The sequence below is a fragment of the Staurois parvus genome, unplaced genomic scaffold (assembly GCF_062004578.1).
Source record: "Staurois parvus isolate SC_StPar_1 unplaced genomic scaffold, SC_StPar_1.0 ptg000684l, whole genome shotgun sequence".
Taxonomy (NCBI): domain Eukaryota; kingdom Metazoa; phylum Chordata; class Amphibia; order Anura; family Ranidae; genus Staurois; species Staurois parvus.
This window is the reverse complement of record NW_028318480.1, coordinates 1813439-1836896: the sequence shown is the minus strand read 5'-3', so window position 1 is coordinate 1836896 and position 23458 is coordinate 1813439. Positions and strand designations below refer to the sequence as shown.

The window sequence follows — 23458 nt, the reverse complement described above, 5'->3', positions numbered from 1 at the left end:
AAAGTATTCAAAGTGGAAATACATTTTCGTTTCACAAAATCAAGAGAAAATAGACTTATCTGGTTAAGTAAAAAAAAAAAATCAAAACAGAACTCCACAAAGTGATTTAAACTTCTAAAGAAAAAAAAACACTAGATAATTAATTGCACGGGTATGCACCCCTTTAAGGTGGAACTATGTTCACCTCCAGTCCAGCAATGTGGTGTCCAGGAGTTTCTTCATCAGCCACTGACTTTCCCCCTGGCCTTCTTCAGGGTTCCAATGTTCAGCCCTGGGTTCTTGGTTGGGACGAGATGGCATCTCTTCCACACATGCACGGGAGTTCATTCATCTTAGGAGATGTCAATATTGTACACTGAGCTGCATGTGCAGAGCTAAGTGCAGACAGGTAGGGAAGAAACTCAAATGCAGAAGAGACATAGTAAATGTATATAGGTACCTGTAACAACATTCCAGTAATCTATCAGTCATTTGTCAAGTTGCTGATTGCACATCTTGACATTAGTGACCACTAGAAAGAGAATCTACACCTGTTTGTTTAACTGTTTCCTTGGAGTGCCATTTTAAGTGCTCATGTACACGGGCGTTTACAGTGCTGCAGATTTATAATTCATGTGGATCTGAATGCAGCAGCATTGTATTCTATGGATCCCATGCAAACTTCATCATTTTGGTCTGTAGCATTTAGCTGCATAAACCAGTACTGAAAACTGCATTCTGCAATCCTGTGTTTTGATTTTGTACGCTGTACACATGTACAGTGTTTGTGCTAATGTCCAGTGTACTTGGAGTTTGTTGGCCGCTGCCACTGTTCAGGGCTGACATGTCATTTTCAACACTGGAGTTGATTTACTAAGGCACATAGACTGTGTGTGTACTCTGCAAGTGCAATTGTTCCAGAGCTTAGTAAATGAGTGGAAGCTCTGCTAACTTCCATCTTCCAATCATGTGCAAGCAAAAATGCGTTTTTCTCAACGCACAAGAGAGAACTCGGCTCCTCCTCTCACAGGAAACACACACCCACATAGACTTCAAATTAAAGGCCTCTCCGCACAGTCCTCCGTTAATGTGTTTCCTCCGACCAGGTAGGAACACATAGGAACTGTTGGGACTGCGTTCTTTCAGGTGCTGCCTAATAGAGGTCTCTGTTTTTCTTTTGTACCTGTTTTTTTGCAGCAAGGGTCCTCCAGTCAGATTCCCAGGTGGGGGGGGCTGTTCCTGGCTCCACTCTCCCTTTTCATTGCTCGGGTAGGGCCACTATTGCCAGAAAGCATGTAGGCCTGTGTGGACAAGTTTTTGGTGTCCAGTGGTGTCTGGGCATGCATGTGAGGTCACTTCCGGTCTTGTGTGTGGCATCCGTTCCGGCTGCAGGGGGAGAGCGCAGGACCCAGCCAGTGCCTATTTCCGGTCCCGGGCCAGCGCAGCGGCGTTCCAGGACACCGGAACCAGGAGACACAGCCATGTGGACCGTTGCATGGTCTGCGATGGAAGAGTTAGGAGCAACTGCAGTTCCGGGGACAAGCAGAGGCACCAGTAAAGCCCAGGTAGGAGAGGGCTTCCTATAGGCAACTTTTTATGCTGCATTTCTTGTCTGGGTACTGTGGTGTCTTTTCCCCCTGGTGGATGAGGGCTTGTCTTGTGCTCTGGATGCTTGGTGTGTGTGGGATCAGTGCACTGGTGGTGTGGAGGTTTGGGCTCTGGCTGCATTAGGTGCGTTTTGGGTCAGTCAGTGGCTAAGCGATTATGTTCCTTTGTGCTTTGTCTTAGGCTAAGAGCAGTGAAAAGGACTCTAGCAAGAGGAGATATTCTTCATGCAAGAGTAAACTGTCAGATGCTTGGAAAAATCCTTTATGCAAGGAGTTAGTTTCTGCTTTAATGAGAAAGGAGGCAGAGGATTCCTCGGCATCTAAATATAAGCTGTCGTTAGAGGATGTGGAGTATCTCCTTAAAGCGAGTCATACCACCTTAGGCATTAAAGAGGAGGAAAGAGATCTCTCCCTCCATGATAAAATGTACCTGGGCCTTAGTGAATGCAAAGGGAGATGCTTTCCTGTGCATTCAGCCATCTCAGACATGATTAAAAAAAGAATGGCAGGATCCAGAAAGGAAACTTTTTCTTTTCTAGATCTCACAATAGACCGTTCCCGATTGAAGAAGTCTCTGCATCGGTATGGAACAAAGTGCCTAAGGTAGACGCTGCTTTCCCCCCCCCCCCCCCCCCCCCCCAAGTCTCAAAAAGCACAGACTTAATCTTTGAAGGCATGTGGAGCCTGAAAGAGGCAATGGACAACAGGATGGATCTGCTGCTGAAGAGAGCATGGCATTCCATAATAAAGAATTTGAAGCCAGATATGGCAGTCACATGTGTAGCAAGAAATCTGGAGCATTGGCTAAACCAGCTTAAAGCGCATATCAGTGTGGGGACCTCAAAGGACGAGATTCTAGATTCCTTCCCTACAATCTCAAGATCTGTAGGGTATATAGCGGATGCCTCTGCAGAATCCATACGCATGACCACTCACTTAGCTGCCTTGTATAACTCGGCAAGAAGGACCTTATGGTTAAAGACATGGCAGGGGGATGTAACATCAAAAGTCAGGCTGTGTGGAATCCCTTTTTCAGGAGATATCCTTTTTGGGTCAGACTTGGTCAATTTTGGATCGCATAGCGGATGTCTTCCTGTGAAGAAGAAAAAACAAGTTCAAAAATGTTTTTTTTCATCCCCAGAAAAGCTTGCAAGAGGATAAGCCACAAGGGAAGACAAAGGTTTGGGCACAGCAGAAAGAAAGAGAAAAAGGATTAATCCTATTCCATACTCGTTCACAGCCTGAAAAATGCCAATGACCCACTGCCTCTGGTGGGAGGAGGAGTACAAGCGTTCCTTCCACAATGGGAGAAGATGATGTTGAGCCTGTATATCTGGTCAGCAGGGGTTACGAAATAGAATTTGCAGAGGTCCAAGAAGGTATTTTGTCACGGATATTACAAAAAATTCGGTAAAAGCTCTTGCTTTGAAGAACCTGGTTCAGGAACTGATTTTTCAGAGTGGTGGTTTCAGTCCCATCAGGAGAAGAACAGATGGGGTTTTATTCCAACATATTTTTGGTGGGAAAACCATCAGGAAAATTTCAGTTAATCCTCAACTTAAAACCTTTGAACAGAGCAGTGCAATACCAGCAGTTCCGCATAGACTCGATCTTTTTGGTCAAAAACCTCCTGTTTCCAGATTGCTTCATGGCATCAATCGATCTAAGGGATGCTTATCTGCATATCTCAATCATAGTGCGCTCTCAAAGATTTGAGGCTGGCATTGAGGTCAGGGTATGAGGTTCAACACCTGCAGTTCAGGGCACTGCCTTTCAGGCTGTCATCATCTTCTCGCATTTTCACCAGGGTGATGGCAGAAGTTCCCTTGAGGCGCAGAGGCAAGCTCAGAAGAGCAGTTGAGGAAGGACCTATGGGTGGCCCATAGCCATCTCGAAAGTCTGGGCTGGATCATCAGCATGCTAAAATCCAACCTGACCCCGTCCAAGAAAGTATTGTTTCTGGGCTTCTGCATCTGTTCAGCAGAACAGAAAAGACGTAGAAAATACAGACGGCTTTGACTCTTCAGGGCAACCACCAGGTTTCAATCCTTCTGTTAGCTTTTGGCCTGTTAAAAGCCTCCATTCCTGCAGTCCAGTGGGCAAGAATACACTTCAGACCCCTTCAGCTATTCATCTTCAGAATTTGGAACTGAGACTTTGTCGTGCTGGACAAGAAGGTAAGGGTTCTTTCCAGGGTGAAGAGATCTCTCTGGTAGTGGAAGAGGCAGGAGGTGCTCTCAAAAGGTCTAACCTGGTCCTTTCCAGTAGAAAGGATCCTCACCATGGATGCCAGCCCTCGGGAGGTCCACTCTCAGAGGGGCAGTGGACGAGGCTGCATAGGTCAAACTCTTCAAACTGGAGAGAGTTAAAGGCGATTGCTTTGGCTCTCTTGGCTTTCTTTCAGGAGCTCCAAGGTCAGCACATGCAGGTCTGTATAGACAATGCCACAGCAGTAGCCTATGTAAACAGGCAAGGCGGCACAAGAAGCAGGACTCTTCAAAGTCTAGCGGAATAAATTTTGTCTTGGGCAGAAGTCAGTTTGGCATCTTTGTCAGCAGTCCATCTCAAAGGCTCTCTGAACCTGGTAGCTGAGCTGATGCCCACAGGGGAGGAGTGTGCAGATGACATCACGACGTTGCCATTTATTGGAATAGCAGCTTGTAGTACTCTACATACGGCTCTTGAAACGACATTACAGCAGGCAATAGCATTCATTTAGTGGGCTTGTGCTTTGCATTGCATTATGGATGGTGTCTGTTTTGAGCTTGTACAGGACTCTGCTGCTGAGATGATACTGCCATATTGTGTTTAATCAGTACATCACTGGATTTTCATCTTACTTGGTGCAAAGTACACCTCCGGAACGTTAGTGTATTTCATATGTTTTAATTGATGAATAAAAGTTTAAAAGGATAAAGCACTATGTTGGGTTTTTTTTTTTTTTTGTGAGAAATATGGCTGATACAAAGATGCTTATCAGGAGGGAGCTTACTTTGGAGTCTTCATTCAGCAAGCTGATCTTCTGAGTCCATATGGGACCAAAAGTGTAGTTAGACTAACATTGTATAATGTGCGGTCACACTGCGTGACGTGAGCAGATATATGGTGGAGGATGTCTTTGCACGGGAATTGATGACAGATGCACATATTTTTCGTTACCCAAAGGAGGGTTCACTGAATGAACACTTTATTGATTGAACTTGATTTTTTTAATGACTTTTATTTTGATTCCCACTTAAAATATTTTTTATTTTTTGTGTGGGTTGTCTGCATTAGCGGCTACAATATTTAATTGTAATTTTTTGTTTTTATTTCACCATAGTTGGCGCTTGAGTTATTCAATTTATTTTATAATTGTGCAGCAGTGCTGTCACCCTGGGAACAGAGTGGTTTTAGATGGACAAATAAATTTACAGGTTTACGGCAGCTAATACTATTTACCAATTGCAGTAAAAGGTGTTTTTTTAGTTTTGTTTTGTTTTTCCTTTTGGAAAAGCACCATGTACACAGTCATCTAAAGTTTTCACTTTTATTTCTTTCTCTGTTCCAGGTGTCCGTCCTTTGGACCATTTCTTACTATTCTTCCCCACTTGCTGCCTTTTACATGTACCGAAAAGGTAAGCTAGATCAGGGATTGACTTTAATGTTCCCATCAGAGTGGAAAAATATTTAAATCTGATTGGATGTGAAGGGTAACACATTGGTCTACTTTTACATTGTTCGAAAGACAAACTCCATAGTATAAGCAGTGTAAGAAAAAAAAAACACAGCACTTTGCTGATTATTTGCTGTTTGTTGCAGGACATATGACCGTCACCAGGCTGGTACTCCTAGGACAGTACGGCATGACACTGCTTTTCCTGCTGGCGGGGGTGGCGTGTCTGAGAGGTGAGAGACTTTAAAGAAGAAAAACCTGTGTTCAGTAGAGCGATAGCTGTATTGGAACTGACAGGCAGATCTCCTCCTACAGTGGTCTAGCTTTGACAATCCGAGTTGTGCTTTTTTTTAGCTGAGCTGTCATAGATCTAAGTAAATTTTCTACATGTTCCTGTGAAGAATCCACCAGAAGGCAAGTGTCAGAGCATATGTGGGACCTTGTAGTAGCTTCTTCATTGACCGCTTGACTTGTGACTGTCTGTCAGGGCAAAGCCATTCGAATTTTACAGCGTGCCAGGGTTGGGTCCTGGAAGGCAGATATGTTTCCCTGTTATTTGGGTTGTAGTCTCTATTAAAGGGGGCGATAAGAGATATATATATATATATATATTATAATAATATAATTTTTTTTTTTTTTTTTTTTTTTTAATAGACAGGTGTTTTCACCCATCCAGGGTGAGGGTTTCTGGGGTGTCTGGTTGCAGAGGAGAAAACTGATTTATAGTTCTCTGAATTCCAGGTCTCAGAACCGATCCTAAGAGGATATTAGAGACTTTGGGTGGGAAATTGCCTCCAACTCTGACTAAAAGGAGTTTAGTCCTGAAAGGGGTAACCTGCCTGCAGAGAAGCATGAAAGGGAATAGGAAACTGTTAGCAGGTGTCTGTGAGGTGGAGTGTGGAGCAGCACCAGTTGAGAAGACTGTAGGCTGTTTATTGGGTGGGACCCTGCTCTTGCAACCTTTTCCGGACCCTTAGGACAGGCAGTACTTTAAAATCCCTGGGATAAGGGTTAATGGCGGTAAGCCATTTTTTACTTTTTGGAGTAGTAGAAGTGGATGAGCTATTTGGTTTGTTTGTTTTTTTTCAATGCTGTTGGTAAGCTCTTTTTCTGTTTTTGCCTGCTTTTGAAAATACAAGGACTGTTTTAAAACAAGTCAGCTGGTTGATTATATCTGGCTCCCCCGTATTACACTCCCCATTCAAAATGGGTGGACCCCAGTATTTGGTAGAGTCTGATTTATTGGTTCGCAAACCAAGTATTCATTTTGCCTTGGCATATTTCTCCTGCCTTTTTCACTGATCAGGTATGGATAATCTTATCTTTTACATTTTTAAAACACACATCCATCTCATTCTTTGCAGGTTTGGGCAGATGGACCAACCCTCAATATATTCAGTTTATAAGCATTTTACAGAGCACCAGAATGGATAACTGTCCAGAAAACAAGGTAATTTCGCTGTTTTACTGTACGTATGCACTAGTCGCAATACCTAAAACAAAAAAAGTTTGTGTGTGTTATTCCCAACTGTGTGTAGCTCAATGAGCAGATCAGCATGGCTGTCTCTGGTCTGGACTGGTGTAGCCCAAATCTTGCTGCAGCATTTAACTTCTCTTGTTAGTGCCCAAGAGTAATTGTTTTCCACTATGAGATGCCCTCAATCTTCAGGATTGAGTTAAGGGTTAGGTAGGTGGACTGGTATAAATTTTAAATGCATTTCTTCACTTGCTTTCCAAAAGACCAAAACACAAAATCAAGAAGCATTTGTTTTTTTATTTGGCCAAAATATGTTAGGTCACTAACTGCGCCAAGGATTCTCATTTCTGATAGGTCATACACTAGCACTTTACACAGTAGAAAAAACTGAAGCTTTTTATGGGTTACATGAGCACAGTCCAAGACAACACCCAGTTAATCCCATTTATTGTTAATAGCAAAATGCTAAAATATAAAAGCAGCTGTTTCTGGATGGACAATGCTTTTAAACCAGGTGTTGCCATTTTTAAGCAGGTGGGCTGGTATGCATTTTAAACGTATGTATGTTTTCTCCTACTTCCCACAAGGCAGCACAAAATCATGGGGTATTAGTTTGCATTGTGGCCGAAATACATAAATTCTTAAGTCCCAGGTTTCTTGTTATATTATGCTAAGAAGATTTTTTTTTTACGGATGTGAATTTTGTTATGAAGTACACTTGTAGCCACGTGTATGTTGTAGAAACCAGGAGCTCAGGTGACACCAACCTGACAATATTTCAATCTCATTCACAGAAACTGCTTTCCAATTACAACTTCGACTTTCGCAGTTGGCCAGTGGATTTCCGATGGGATGAGACAAGCAAGTAAGACATCCTGTCTAAGTTTGTAGGCAGATTTGTGGGGAAAAGCCAAATAGGTTTTGGCAAACGCCACTGCTGTTGGGTAGTATACTGACTTCTGTCTGCATTGTGTAGAAAAGCTAATAAATGTAGAGCATAAATAGAGAGTTGTCCATAGCCACTTGTAGTGTTAGAAAAAATGAGAAATTTGTTTAGTTTCTTAAAATAGAATTCCTGCCTAACACTAACCTAACCTTAAAAATGTCCCCTCCCCCTTGTGCTACCTATGATGCCTAACCTTTGGGGGGAAAAACGAAAAGAAGTGTATAATTACTAATTTTCAGCCTGCTCTGGTCACATCATCCCCTTTTGTCCCCTTCTTCTTTTTTTTTTACACAGGTTACTCAGCATAGTTAGGAGGAGGAGACACATTTTTTGTGTAAATATGAGTAATTTAAAGCCGACCACTGGGGGAGAAAAAAAATATGTCTAATGATAGGTGTCCCATGTGTGGATGGTTCTTCATTAGGGAAAACTATTAATTTAATTCACCCTGCACACTACTGTAAGTTCTGAATTCTGGCGCTGAGACTTGAAGTTTTGGTTTTCATGTAGTAAAGGATAGTGGGTTTCTCGCTCTCCACCTTGCTGTTACCTCATCCATTTACAAAACATCTTGAATTGTTTTCATAGACTCACTCCAAGTGGCTGCCTTGTTACCTAAATACTTCCCTTCAGCCTTACTCATGGGCTCTTCACTATGTTGCCTTGCCTGTTACTGCACAGTCTTTGCAGAAACAGTGCTACGTTTAGCCTCTACTTCACATTTCCCCTCAGACCATTCATTCCTATGGCTGGTCTGTACTCTTGGCCAACACCCAGCAATTCAGAGGGGTGCAGATTCAGCCATAGGTGCCACTAATGTGACAGGTGTAGGTGACTTGAGAAAAAGGTTCTTATCCCAAAACATTGTGATATTCACATCCACCTGCTTCTGAGTGTCTGCACACCAGTGAGATATTTCTCTGGTATTAATTTTAGGATTTTTTTCTTTACACTTACATTGATTGTCATCCATTTCCCTGTCTCTGCAGTAAAGATCAGAAGACAGAAAAGTCATCAGGTGGGGTGTCATTGCTGAAATCAGAGCCTCGAACACGGGGAGCTGCTGACAGCCTATTGCAGCGGGTGCAGAAGCTCCCATGTCAGATAACCAGGTAAAGGATTTGTCCTCTCTCAGCTGCAAAAAGTTGTAGGATTGCACATTCCCCTGTCCCCTGCCCCCTTTCATTAGTTTACATTATGACTGTATATTATGCTGATCTATTAAAATTGAATGCTGCTGCTTCTTTTGTAGCTATATTGTAGCTCATTCATTTGGCCGACGGATGCTGTACCCTGGCTCTGTGTACCTCTTACAGAAGGCGCTCATGCCCATGTTATTACAGGGTCAGGCTCGTCTGGTGGAAGAGGTAACATATCTCTCTTCTTTTCTCTTGGTACCAAGAGCTCTTTAACAGTATTACCACTGCTGCTCTGCCTCTACTTCATCTAGGCCAAATTTGTTCTATATTTCTGATTACAGTATCATGGGAAGCGAGCCAAGCTGCTGGCGTGTGATGGAAATGAAATAGACACCATATTTGTAGACCGCAGGAGCACCGGGGGCAGCACTGGATCAAAGTTGGTAAGTACAACATACAGTGACAGTTTAACCATGTAAATTGGCTCCCCATAGCCTTGACATTTGAATTACAGGTTCACCATGATAACCTTGTCTACATGTACTGCATTTACTGTCTTCATGTTTATTAATAAATACCTTTTTTTTTATTTTATATTTCTTTATTGTACATCACGGGACACAGAGCACGCTATTCATGACTATGTGGGTTATATGCCACTATAGATGAATGGACATGGGCCAACCAATCAGAGAGGAGGTCCACCCCTATATAACCCCTCCTACACAGGCAGTACTTCAGTTTTTTTGCCAGTCTCTGTAAGGTGGATGGTAACTGAAAGTGTTGCTTGTGCTGCTGGAGCATACCTAAGGTCTAGTACAGTACCTTTGAGAATCATGGACTTTAATTGGATCCATTCGGAAAGCTGTGAGCCAAAATGGATGGTACCCAAGCATCACTGGATAAGGAGAAGATTCCTTGGGGTTTTTTCCTGTATTGCAGCCCAACGGTGCTGGACGCTGCGTAGGTGGAACCCTGTGCAGTACATAGCTTTCCAGCAGAGTGCTATACAGGTCCGAGACAGTGGCCCCACATTATGGGGACGAGTCCTTGAAGGTCTGTATGACAATGCCCGCCATGAGGGAGGAAGGTTGGTGCCTGGCTGTAGTCAGGGACCTGCGACGGGACTAGTAAGCTACCTCATTTTTGCTCTCAGAAGAAAGGAGAAACAAAATGCAGGTTTTGGAGGGAAAAAGGGGAGTTTCTTGGTGCAATTGGCCAATGTGCCATCAGGGGCAGTGCTCACACACCACGTTCGGCCCAAAAAGAAAAAAATATTTTTTATTGTCTTCCTGTTGTTCTGGGTAGACCACTAGAATGAGCATTTTTTAAAAATAAGATTGCGGCCGTGGGCTCTGCACTATGGGTTGCACACGCATTCAGCGGGTATGCACGAGGATAGTGCACGCATGAATGGTAGCGGCTAGAAGTGGCCATGTTTATGCATCTAGGGTCCTGGACACACGTGGGCTGCTGCTTGTGGATTCCTGGGACTGGGACACAGAACAGGCTATTCGGTGGGGCATGTGAGTACTCCCTGAGGGGAAAGGGGCAATGACCAGTCAGGAGCTGCCTTTGATGGCCCATGATGTCAGCAATTGTTTGTTTGTTTTTTCAGCACACTACTTGCATATCTATATATTGTGGTCTGTGTTTACTATTGGTGGTGCACAGGTTTTTATGCTAACTGAAGTAATGCGGAGTGGGGAAGGTGTAGCAGGAAGGGGCACTAATGTACCGCCTCCAGGTCCTGCGGAACCTAGCCAAATGTCCACTCTAGTATCCGCTCCTTAGAGGCCAGAAGCGACTGGGCAGTCTGAGCCATTGCATTTTATCTGGCATTGTGGTTACTACTGGGGCATCTGCCTCGGTATATGTAACCAAGGATGATCTTGCTTCAGCCTTAGCGGGATTAGAGGAGAGGATCGCAGGGATGATTGCGTCAGTTTCTCAGGGGACTAAGAAGAGGGAGAGATCCCCGTCACTGGAACCACTAATCCTGGAGCAGGAATGGGTGGAACCTGAGGATGAAGAACTGGAGGTAGGTCAGGCAGTCTCTATCTGAAGGGTCACAGCCTGAAGAGAAACCTCCTAATCTCAGAGGTTATTAGACTAGGCCCTCACTGATATGGTACAATCTGGATTCAGGCTGCTTCCGATGGAAACCTCTGTGGTTACTTGTTCTTCTCTGGGCTCTTTGAAACCCCCACAGAGTATTCAGGCCTTTCCAGTACATCCTCTTCAGGAGCAAATTATGCATGCTTACTGGGATCACCCAGACAGGATTTTTGTTCCACCAAAGAGGTTTTCTTGTTTTGTACTCCACAGAAGAGAAGTTTGTTAAAAAATGGGGTACGCCGGTAGCGGATGCAGCTGTTTCATCCCTGAATAAGTCTTTAACATGTACTGTGGATAATTTCCAGGTCTCCAAGGATCCAGCAGATAAGAAACCTGGAGTCTCTCCTTTAAGGCCTCCTTCTCCATCGCAGGTTCTGCCACACAGCCAGCAGTTTCAGCTATTGGCATTTGCCTGATTCTCTCTGACCTTGTCAAACAACTGCTTGGAAGACCATCGGTGCAGGTGGAATACTCTGCCAAGGATTTGGAGGATGTTCCACATGCTTTATGTTTTGCATTTGATGCTCTTAAAGATTCAATGCAGCAAATTTCTCGCTTGGCCCTCTTATCAGTACACATGCACATGGCTTTGTGGCTAAAGAGTTGGCATGTTTTCCCTTTTCATTGAGAGCGGCTGTTTGGGGATGATTTGGACAAGTATATCCAAAAGATTTCAGGGGAAAGCGTTCTCTTCTACCCTTTAAAAGAAAACCCAAGGGCCCGTTTAGGGGCTTCGGTTGCTGGCCACTCATCTACCATGCAGTCATTTTGTCACACAAAGGGAACAGCAGGTGCATAATGTTGCAGTCCATGTAATGATGAATAAATGTATTAAGTTCCAGTTAAGGGAAAGGCAATCCAGTAAGCACCAGGGCAGGCTCCACCTATGCCTGATGAAAGAGCGCGCCAGCTCATACCGGTTCCCCCGCATGCTCAGAAACACGTCACATCCTAATGACGTCAGGTGCCTAACGCCACTAGCTGTGGACATATTTGGAGACCCAACCAGGCTTTACCATCCATGCCTTGCCTGTTGCAGTGCCTTCTGCTGACCGACCAGGATACCTTTTCTCCAGAGCAGTTCCTACATCTGGCGACAGACGTACTACACATATCCCTAAGAGCCTGTTTTACTGTTCGAAGATGTGAGTTGCTATACTTTTTTGGTAAAATTGTCTTACAGTTTACACTTGGAGGCTCTGTGTCCTTTGTTTAGTCATTTTGCCGCTCACAGGTCCCAGCCTCCAGGGGTAAAACTCACAATCAAAACCCGAGGAGGCCATGGGTGCAAAAGTCATCCAAGGCAGATCCTAAGTCCACCTCCTTATGAAGGAGCGCCCCCAATCGTTTTGGTGGCGGGGAAGGCTTTTGAATTTTGTCACTGCCTGGAGGGCTCTAATCCAAGACAAGTGGGTCATTTCCATGAGTTCTCTGGAGTACAGACTAGAATTTGGGTCCCCCCTCCTCGGTTTCTAACATCAAATGTATCAATGAATCCAGAGACGAGAAGAGCTTTGTTACAGGCACTCGATCGCCTATTGTCTCAGGGGGTGATCACTGAGGTTCCAGACAAAATGTTTCAGGGTTTTATTCAAACCTGTTCACAGTGCCAAAGCCAAATGGGGATGTAAAGCCCATTTTGGACCTCAAGGGTCTGAATCAGTTTCTAAATGTCCGGTCTTTTCCTAAGTTCAGTCAGTAGTGGGCTCTTTACAGGAAGGAGATTTTTTTTTTTTAGTGTCTACAGACACAGGGATGTTGAATTCCTATTGCCCGACGCCCGGGATATGTAGTTCTGGGCACTGAGCAGGTAGTTTTTTGTTTTTCTACCTTAAGCCCTGCTGCAGGCAAGCAGCATGCTTATCTGTCAGGTGGAAGCAATCGGTGGCAGCACTTACGCCAATGGCTTCCACACAGTGCCAGCTCCTCCGCCCCCTCGTGTGAACCTCCCCTCGCCCACTATCTCCCAGGCTCCGCTTGCCCATCTGCAGGCCCAGCTCACCGCCATCAGCTAGAGTGGAGGGAGGAGAGCGGACACGTCTACTTCCCTCCCCTTCTTGTCCTGACCCGGAAGTAACGTTATGATGCCACTTCCGGGTCCCCGTTGAGATTTTCACTAAATGTAATGTGGTGCGATGTGCACCACTTTACATTCAGTGTAGTACAGGGGAGACATGCAGGGTCTTTTAGACCTTGGATGTCTCAATAAAGAGAAACTGTCACCTAATATCACATTTTTTTTTTTTCAATTGTAAAAAATGAAAATTACACCTAAGCACATAACATTCCCCCCCCCCCCCCCACGTATACGCACATACAAACATAAAAGCACACGCTGGGGCGCCTACGCATGTAAACATCGATTGCGATACACATGTTGCATTTCGCCACCCACGCAAGGATGAGAGCAATAGTTCTAGCACCAGAACTCCTCCATAACACCAAACTGATGACCTATAAGCATCATCTATAGAAAATTTAGGGTACTGAAATTTCTCGCCATTTCACAAGCGCAGGCAAATTTAAAGTTTGACATGTTGGATATCAATTTACTCGATGCAACCTCATCTTTTTTATATATATATATATATATATATATATATATATATATATATATATATAAAATTAAAAGATTTCAGAAAATATATATAATGTTAGGGGGTTTTATGTAATGTAATGTTCAGGCCTAAAATTATTTTTTTTAATCTTCTGCAAAAACGGCTCTGGCAGCTAAAGGATAAGCCCGACACTCCCCTTTCCTGAGGAGCAGCCAATCGGTGCCATTACACTGCAAGGTCTGTCTCCTCCCTGCTAGTCCCTGGATGTGGTGCTGGAGACAAGCAAGGCAGGGGAGGAAAATATAAACAGCGCAATGTTAAAAATTTTACACATTTAAGGTGCCATAAAACCCCTTTTGTTTGTAAAACTGTCCTAAAATCACCTCTGATTTAAAATTTTTTATTTTTTTTTCTCATCTGGACAAGTAGATTGTCACGAGGGACAAGTAGATTGGCGCACCGATTTAGTCCCTGGACGAGTAGTTTTCTTAAAAATGTCCACAGCGCTGCAGACATAAGGGACGCATACCTACATGTGCCGTTATTCATTCCTCACCAAAAATGTCTGCAGTGTGCAGTAGGGGCTCAGCATTTCCAGTTCATAGCACCGTTTGCGCTGGCCATGGCTCCCAGAGTTTTCACATAAATTCTTGCTCTGGTGTTGAGGCTGCTCAGAACTCAGGAGGTATCAGTCATAGGTTATTTAGATGATCTGTTGCTCAGAGGTCGGTTGGTCGGTGCCAGGTCTGGAGCAGGATGTGGTTCTTATGATGCAACCCCTGGAACAGCTTCGAGAAGTCAGCTCTGGAGCCAGTACAGAGCCTGGAGTATTTGGGGATGGTCCCAGACACGGTTCAGGCAAAGGTATTTCTGCCTCCAGGGAAACGGTGCACCCTGAGGAACGAGGTTTGCAGTTTAAAAGCTAAGGGGTATCCTTCAATTCTCCTCTGTATGAGGTTGCTGGGGAAGATGATGTCTTCGTTCGAGGCTATTTCCTATGCCCAATTCCACTCCAGATCACTGCAAAGGAACATTCTGACAGTTTGGAACAATAAGGTTCTGGCCCTGGATTACTGTATGTCTCTGTCTCCAGAGGTACTGCGAAACCTAAATTGGTGGTTGACGACTCACAATTTGGAGAGAGGGAGATCCTTTTGGCCAGTGGTGTGGAAATTGGTAACCACCGATGCCAGCCTCAGGTTGGGGGATTGTCCTGGACTGCAGGAAGCCACAGTTCAGGGAATGTGGCTTCCATGGGTAAGGGTTCTACCCATAAATGTCCTGGAACTTTGGGCAGTGAGGTTGGCTCTGAGTTATTGGACATCCAGGCTGAAGGGTTGGCCTGTAAAGGTTCAGTCTGACAATGCCACGGAAGTGGCATATATCAACCACCAGGTGGGTACCAGTAGTCGAGGGGCTCAGGAGGAGGTGAATTACATTCTGACCTGGGCAGAAAAATATGTTCAAAGTGTTCATTTGGAGGGTGGAAAATTGGCAGGCAGATTATCTCGCCAGTGGTTCACTCCAGGGGAATGGGCTCTGCATCCCGAGGTTTTCAAGGGAATCTGCTAGTGATGCGGTTGCCCTGACGTAGATCTATTTGCACCCAGTTTCAACAACGCTGGTCGGTCTTTTTGTGTCCAGGGTAAAGGACCCTCACGCGGTAGAAGTAGATGACTTGGTGATTCCTTGGAATCAGTTTTCACTCATTTTATAGTTTTCCTGTGATTCAGCTGCTGCCACGTCTCTTAAACCGGATTCGAGAGGAGTCTATTCCAGTGATACTAATTGCCCCGACCTGGCCCAGGGGAGCTTGGTACGCGGCTTTACGGTCGTTAAATTTAACGGCATGGCTATTGATACCCAGATCATAAAGGATAGGGGAGTATCAAATTCTGTCATCCCCATCATGTTGCGTGCTAGAAAGGTAGTCTCTAGGAATATTTATTACAGAACTTGGAAGGCTTAGATTTCCTGGTGTGAAGTCCGGAAATGGCATCCATGAAAATATGTGATTGGTAGGATTCTGTCGTTTCTTCAAACAGGGTTGGAGAAGAAATTTGCTGTTGACACCAATTTAGGACCAGGTTTCAGCATTAGCTGTTTTTTTCCAGAGGCCCATTGCGTCTCACTTTGTTTAGCACTTTTTTACAAGGAGTGATTCATATTGCTTGTCAGGTTACCTTTGTGCCCTTGCGACATGAACTTGGTTTTGGAGGTTTTGAAAAAACCACCTTTTGAACTTATTTGGGAGTTTCCATTGGTCCTGTTGACTCATAAGGTTTTGTTTCTAATGGCAATCACTTCTGCGAGAAGGGTGTTGGAGCTGGCAGCTCTTTCTTGCAGAGAACCATTTCTGGTTTCGCATCAAGATAAGGTGATTTTGTGACCTCAACCAACTTTTTTTATTTTTTTATTTTTTTTACCAAAGGTGGTTTCTAGTTTTCACCTCATACAAGACATTATTCTGCCTTCATTCTTTGCTAGGCCTCAGTCAGCAAGAGAGAGATCTCTTCATACCTTGGATGTGGTATGTCCTGTAAGGGTCTTCTTGAAGGTGACGGCACAGGTCAAAAGGTCAGATACTCTGCTTGTGCTGCCAGAGCAGCCTAGGAAGGGACAGGCGGCATCCAAGGGACTATTTCACATTGGATCCTCCAATTGATCATTCAAACCTATGGTTTGAAAGGTAAGGTCCCACCTTTTCAGGTGAGAGCACACTCTACCAGGAGTGTAGGGGCATCTTGGGCAATCCGCCATCAGGCGCCAGTGGCTCAGGCCACTACATGGTCTTTGGTTCACACATTTACAAGGTTCTACCAGGTGGATGTCAGAGCTGTGGAAGATTCTGCCTTTGGCCACAGTGTTTTACGGACAGCTAAGTAGGTCCTGAGGGATTATTGACAGTGGCTATCATGGTGTCACTCTCCCCTCAAATTTCTTTATTGCCTTAGGACATTTCACATAGTCATGAATAACCTGCTCTGTGTCCCATGATGTACGATAATGAAAACCAGATTTTTTTTTCTACATACTTACCTGTGAAATCCATTCTTGGAGTACATCACGGGACACAGAGGTCCCACCCCTCTTTCTGGAGTTTCATTGCTTGCTACAAAAACTGAGGTACTTCCTGTGTAGGAGGGTTTATATAGGGGAGGACCTCCTCTCTGATTGGTCGGCCAGTGTCAATTCACCTATAGGTGGCATATAACCCACATAGTCATGAATAGCCTGCTCTGTGTCTCGTGATGTACTCCAAGAAATGGATTTTACTGTAGGTAAGTATGTAGAAATAAATTCATTTCTTCTTTATTTTGCCTTGTTCCCTTTGGCACCAATCATTCAATATAATAGTAATTGCTCAAGCATTTGTTATATGAATGTGTAGATGTATGAGAGATGTCATGCAGTCAGTGCTGGAGTGCATGTAAATTAGAAGTTGCTGCAAACAAGCTGCAGAGGATTAGTTGCAACTAACACTGTAAAAAATGCAATTGGTTATGATACACAGTGCTTTAGCAAACTAATGGTAATTCAGTTGGGGTTTACAGCTACTTGAAATTACTTGACTTTCCTGAAGAAGTTGCAGTTCATGATTCTATCTGGTAAAAGTCGCATTATAAAATGCCAAGGATCAGGTGATCACAGTCAAAAGGGGTTTAGGGCGTAACAACATCCAATGCCTGAACTCTGGTTTTAAATATACAGAGTAAGCGCACAGCAGACAAGAATACGTTTGCAATAAAGCTGTATCCAGCATACAGTGTAATCACAATTATACAATGGGTACAAATATCCAAGTATGTTATAACATAGCACAGGCAGTTGCCCCACTGTTGAAAGTAGAATTGTAGGCAAGACTTTTTTCCCATTTTGGATAGAGTAAGAAAGGGTTAGATCTTCTGATTTTAATGTGGGGTTCTTTTTTGCCATCTGTTCCCCATTAGACCATTAGAGAAACTTATCTTCACTTCCAAACCATGACGTGAGGAAAAGCCCATGAAAATTAAGGGAATACTTTGGGCCCCCCCCCCGAAGCTGCGTCCCCATTGGAAGGTTCCCCTTCTATTACTTTTCTGGGGACAACCAAAAATTTGGGTTTTTAATTTATTTTCAGTTTCAATGATAATGGTAAACAGGACAAAGAGAGAGGGTGAATCTCCCTAATGGGGATACAAGCAAAAATAAAAACTTGATCAGTGTTCTAATCCATATCCACTCTATCCAAAACTAAGAAGTTTTTTTGCCTTTTTAGTTATAATTTAATTCCAATTTTATAGCCAAAAAGAATGTATGTACATAAGTAAAGGACCACTTGGTCATAAAGCAACTGATGTTCAGATGCACATACAGGAATTCAATACCCAGAGTAGAATAATGGGAAGAAAAGCAGAACCAGACTCTGTGGAAATGAGGCAGAAGAACATAACATGTCAGGGTGTAGAAACCTCCTTTCTCAAGAACTTCCTGCCATGACTCTGGAGCCGAAGTCGGGGCCAATGTGAACAGTACACCACAGATTAGAATGCATACTGGGTGCACTAAAGACTTAAGAATCTGAGAAATATTTGGGGACGCTTACACTTTCTAGCTCTACAATACATTGAGAGTTTGTGCAGGTAACTGTTGTGCCCAGTTCGCTTTAAGCTCACATTTCACCGTCTGTTATTATGTTGGATCACAACAGGAGATATTACAGTACAGCAATGTGAGGTTTGAGAATTTGTTTTCCCTGCCTTTATCATAATGTATTCCTGTTTCAGTGATATTGGCTTTTCTAAATCCACATGCTTTAAATTTGATCTTCATGAAAATCTATTTAACCTTTTGCTTTCTCCTATTGAATAGGTTATCTGCTGTGAAGGAAATGCTGGCTTCTATGAGGTTGGCTGTGTCTCTACTCCGCTGGAAGGTCAGAAAGCTCTTTATATCAATCATTCCCTTTGTTGTGTTATGGGTTTTTTTTAAATTCAGATACTTTTTATTTAGTTTGAAAACATAAAAAGCACAACAGACAAGCCCAAACAGTAGGCGTATATAAAATAAAACTCTCATAATATACAAAAAGAACAGGAGTTCCAAATACAATCATATTACGCATAAAGTGTTACAATCGTAAGGGAGTGCCCCAGGAAGGAAAAGCCCCATATGATGCATACAGTAAGACTTGATGATAGAGGATGTGGCAATTCCATGACATATCTATCAAGTTCTCCATCAAACACATCAACCATCATCATAGGTGTTACAAGTGATTATAATAAAGGTCTTGGAAAAACTACTTATAAATTGTTACAGCAGTCCAAGAATCAGTGCTCTCAAGTAAAATAGAACAGGGCCAGTATTATTACGGTTAGAGTGAATTGCCTCCATCTGTAAGGAGATAAAAATCAACTCCGTAACCTATCCAATATCAGTTGCATAGAGTCTGCAAGAACTGCAAGCCAGGCATCCTAGATTTTGAAGAATTTAGTAGGGCAACCCACGTTTTGATACACTAACGTGTTCCTTTAGAGGGATGCATTCACGAGCTGTTGTCACGCCTCATAGATTGGGGGAGAGGAGAAATCAATTTTTGGGCCAAAGTTTACACGCTATAAATAGCAAGCAGTATAACTTAGGATCAGGTTGTAGATTAACAGAAAAATGAGCGTTGATAGTAAGTTTAATGTCCAGTATTGGGCATTTCCATAGCATGTGGATCATCGTACCCATGTCTAGTGCGCTTTGTTCACACAAGGCAGAGTCTCTTTTATGCCATCTAATTAGTTTTTTGGAGTGTGATAGGTTTTATGGATGATAAACAGTTGCATCAGTTTCTGTTTAGTAGATACTGATACCTGTAGCATGTTTAGGATGTCTGACCATTCATCATCCGAGATAGACCCCATATCGAGTTGCCAATGTTCCCTATGTGTTATGTTCAAAGGATAGTTTCACCTTTACCAACATGTTACACCTGTATTTAGGGTATAACATGCTTGTAATTGCCAGTTGACACCTACCCCACCACCACAGCCCCTTCCTCTGTGCTTCACCCGCACAGCTGTGTCATTCATTCACAGAGATCTGTGAATAAACTATAAGTCCTGTCTGTCACCGTGTCAAATGGACCTAGTGCCCTCATATCCATTGACACTTCCTGCAGCTCAGTAACTGGCTGCCTATACAGAAGTACAGGCAGTGATTAGATATAGATATAGAGAGAGAGAGAGAATATAGAGCTACCCTCATAAGGGCCGCCGTGCTGTGGGTAGCCCTAGGCTTCCCTCTTTACAGCCAGGCACAACAGTTATTTCTCACACAGACTTGCATCCAAAGACAGTGATCAGTCCATGGGCTTGGTTTTGTTGTCTTATTTGTGAAATTCAACCTGGATAGGGATTATGGGATGCCCAGTTTGGCTTGAATCAATGGAAGGGGGGACACTTCCTTCCTATGTAAAAAAGCAGATCCTGGACTGTTCTTTTCCTGAAATCTGTAAGTCATTGCGGATCAGTAGCAGCTGCCCTTTATGGGTCAGGAACTAGCAGCCCCCCAAAAAAAAATCACTTTACTTCTTGTAGCTACATGCAGAGACGTCCTCTCTCCTTTATAGAGCTGCTCCACCGCCTGCAAGCAATACCAGCCCTCCTGGCTTCTCGGAAGATCTCCCGGGAGAGGGATAAAGGGTTGAGCTTAATGCTGTCCTTAGAAAGCTTGCTACGTGTGGCAGTCTTTCCCCTTGTTGATCCCAAAGTGTGCTGCTGTACTCACACTGTCCTCTTTGCTCCCTACTGTTCCAAGCTTGATCCTGTCTGTGCCTTTCCGCAGCATGTATCCTTCTGAGCCAGCCTAGAGAATGACCCCCGGACCTAGGGGACATCTCCTAGGCATCGACTGTCTCCTCAGCACTCCATCTTACACCTGATTACCCTGTCAGCCTGTCAATCCCATATTTATAGGCCAGTCCATCACTATCAGGGCCTCCAAACCTGGGATTGGCCGGACTCCCCATGAATATACAGATTTGGTCTCCACCCTCTCCTTACTGACTTCCGAAGGGTCTATAGTCCTCCAGAGTCAGGAGGAGGCAATATAACCACAACCTGTTGAGTCATCCAGCTGACCTGCAATAACCTGACCTAAATCACATGACTACACTATCCTAGTAGCGCACTAGAGAGTGCTATATATATATAAATAGATATAGATGTGTAGACAGAATGAGCTGGTGAATTCTTATTGGTCAGATTGCTACCTCTTGAAGCCTTATTATAAGCCAGCTGACCCTCCCATCAACTGTTCTCTGCAGTATTCTCCTGTGAGCTCAGAGTGGCTTGATGATGCACCCCAAAGGTCCTTGACACCCTGGACTCATAGTAAAAGCAATGTCAGAGGAGAAAAGGTGCTGGATCACATACCAGTGACAAGCTAAGTACTGAAGGGATAGCTAGTTGTTCATCTAACTGGTACAAAGGAATTCATGTTAATTTTTTTCATAAGCTGGAATTGGGCTGTTAAGTAGATGTTTTTGGAGGCTGAAGGTTTTTTTTTTTTTTTTTTTTTCTCCTATTAACCTTCATGCATCCTATGCATGAAGGTAAAAAACCTTCTGTGTTCCGCTTTCCCCTCAGCTCTTCCCTTAAACTCACCCAAGCCCCCTTTCGATTCAGCAATGTGCAAGGAAGCCTCGGCTGTCCTGGGTCTCTCTCTCCTCATTGATGTGACCGGAATGGGAGCCATTGGCTCCCACTGCTGTCAATCACAGCCAGTGAACCAATGAGAAAAGAGCAGGGGGTGGGGCTGAGTTGTGGCTCTTTGTTTTATGGATGCAAAGAATGGGGCTCAGGAGCAAGCATGCATCATTCCCCCATGGCAAGCGTCTTGCTATAGGGGGCACTGGTCAAGGGGGAGGATTCAGGAGCGCTGCCAGGGGACCTAAGAAGAAGAGGATTGGGGCTGCTCTGTACAAAACCATTGCACAGAGCAGTAAAGTGTAACATGTTTGTTTTAAAAAAAAAAAAATCACTTTGATATCTAAGGACTTCATGGTGGGGAGTGTTAATACAGATTGTGGACTGGAAAGAGTTATTGACTGAAAATATATGCTATTAAATTGTGCTATTATTTCCCTTTTAAGTAGAAAAAGATCTGCTTGAATGTAATGCTTAGGATTGGGTTCTTATGGAAGTTGTTTTTTTTGTTTGTTTTTTTTTGTTGTTTTTCTTTCAGCTGGTTATTCTGTCCTCGGTTGGAATCATCCTGGATTTGCAGGCAGTACAGTAAGTTGTAATCTAGGCCAAGGGAACTTGTCTGTATTTCTGACCCGCACGTTAGTTCATGCTCCATAGATATTTCCATCATAACAGCATGTTAGCCGGTTGGAGAGCTTGTTGTCAGAACAATCCAGAACTCCCATTTTAAAGCGAATCTTCAACCTAGTGCATAAGGCGGGCGCGGGGGAGCAGCTGAAAACTTTTTTTTTTTTTTTTTTCTTCTAAAAGGTAAAAATAAAACTTGCTATTTTAAGGAGTGGTGGGTTGGAGAGGAGGGAAGATTGCCCAGAGGGTGAATATCTGCTTTAACCGCTTTCCCACCACCCTATAGCAGAAATACTGCTACAGGGCGGCAGGGGTGTGCAAAAATCACGTGTGTGTATATATTTCCGGGTAGGAGCGCGCCACCAATGGCGGCTTCACCTGTCGATCACCTGGTCCTGTCCGGGGATTCCCCGTCGGCACCCAGCGATCGCCTTTTATCACCGACAGGGGAGAGACCTGTATGTAAACAATACTAATCTCTCCCCTGTCAGCTCCTGCACACTGCTTACAGTGTAAAGTGCGCACACACAGTAAAACGGCACACAGTTAACCCTTTGATCGCCCCAGATGTTATCCCCCTTCCTGTCCAATGCCATTAGTATAGTGTCAATGCTTTTTATTAGCACTGATCACTGTATTGGTGTCACTGGTGATTTCAGTGACAGTCAATTCCCACACCAGTGTCAGAATGCCTGCCGCAGTCCCGCTATAAGTCGCTGATAGCCAGCATTACTAGTATTAAAAAGAAAAAAAAAATCCCAGCATATATACCGCCATTTGTAGACACTAACTTTCATGTAAACCAATTAATTTACATGTATTGGGATTTTTTTCTAGCAAAGACATGTAGCAGAATACATTTTGGCCTAAATTTATAACAAATTAGATTTTTAAATTTTTTTACTGGACATGTTTAATAGTAAAAAGTCACAAATATTGTTTTTGTGTTTTTTTGTTTTTTTTTCTTTCTCTTAATTGGCGGTCTAGCGCAAAAAAAAAAAACACAGAGGCAATCAAATGCCATCAAAAGAAAGGTCTATTTGTGGTCAAAAAAAGGACATCAATTTAATTTAGGTGCAGCATTGCATGACCGCGCAATTGTCAGTTAAAGTAACGCAGTGCCGTATCGCAAAAATGGTCTGGTCAGGAAGAGGGGTAAATCCACTGGAGGGCAAGTGGTTAAAGTGTGGTTTGCCAGTTACATCCTCTGAACTAACTGGCAGCTGCAGGAGGTTATGGGCTCTTTCTTTAATCAGTACAAAGGGAACAAGCAGGAGAGGCAAAGGTTGCATGGCAAGGAGGCTGCAGATGTTCAGTGTGGCATTGTTCAGAGGAGGTTGGGGCTGTATGGGCTCCATGTGCTCAGTGTCTGTAACACCCTCTCCTCTGTGCACTGTTGGTCAGACGTTTGTCTCCTTGCTCATGTGTAGTCAGATAGCGGGCAAGCTATCCAAATACACAGTTTAGAAACCACAGCACAGATCTTAACAGGAACAAGTGCTCTTTGCACTGGGTCCCCTGGAGTTTTTAACAGGCCTTTTTAACTTGTGTTCTTTAAACTGCACAGAACATTTTTAATAAAAGAGCAATGTGGGGGTGTTGGCAACCTCCTTTGCCATCCGCTAATTTCACTTTGCTACAAATGACTCATTTGAAAATATTGTTTAGAGTAT

At 43.7% G+C, this 23458-nt stretch overlaps 1 protein-coding gene across 1 annotated transcript in view; it reads left to right on the top strand.

Moving 5' to 3' along the window:
* The window catches only part of ABHD16A (abhydrolase domain containing 16A, phospholipase), a 41727-nt gene that overhangs the window by 5606 nt on the left and 12663 nt on the right, over window positions 1-23458 (top strand). The window contains exons 3-11 of the mRNA XM_089652508.1: window positions 5137-5203; window positions 5388-5474; window positions 6606-6691; window positions 7513-7583; window positions 8654-8776; window positions 8917-9031; window positions 9145-9246; window positions 18331-18394; window positions 21697-21746. Coding sequence (XP_089508634.1) covers window positions 5137-5203; window positions 5388-5474; window positions 6606-6691; window positions 7513-7583; window positions 8654-8776; window positions 8917-9031; window positions 9145-9246; window positions 18331-18394; window positions 21697-21746 — 765 coding nt within the window. The remainder of the gene's footprint in view (window positions 1-5136; window positions 5204-5387; window positions 5475-6605; window positions 6692-7512; window positions 7584-8653; window positions 8777-8916; window positions 9032-9144; window positions 9247-18330; window positions 18395-21696; window positions 21747-23458) is intronic.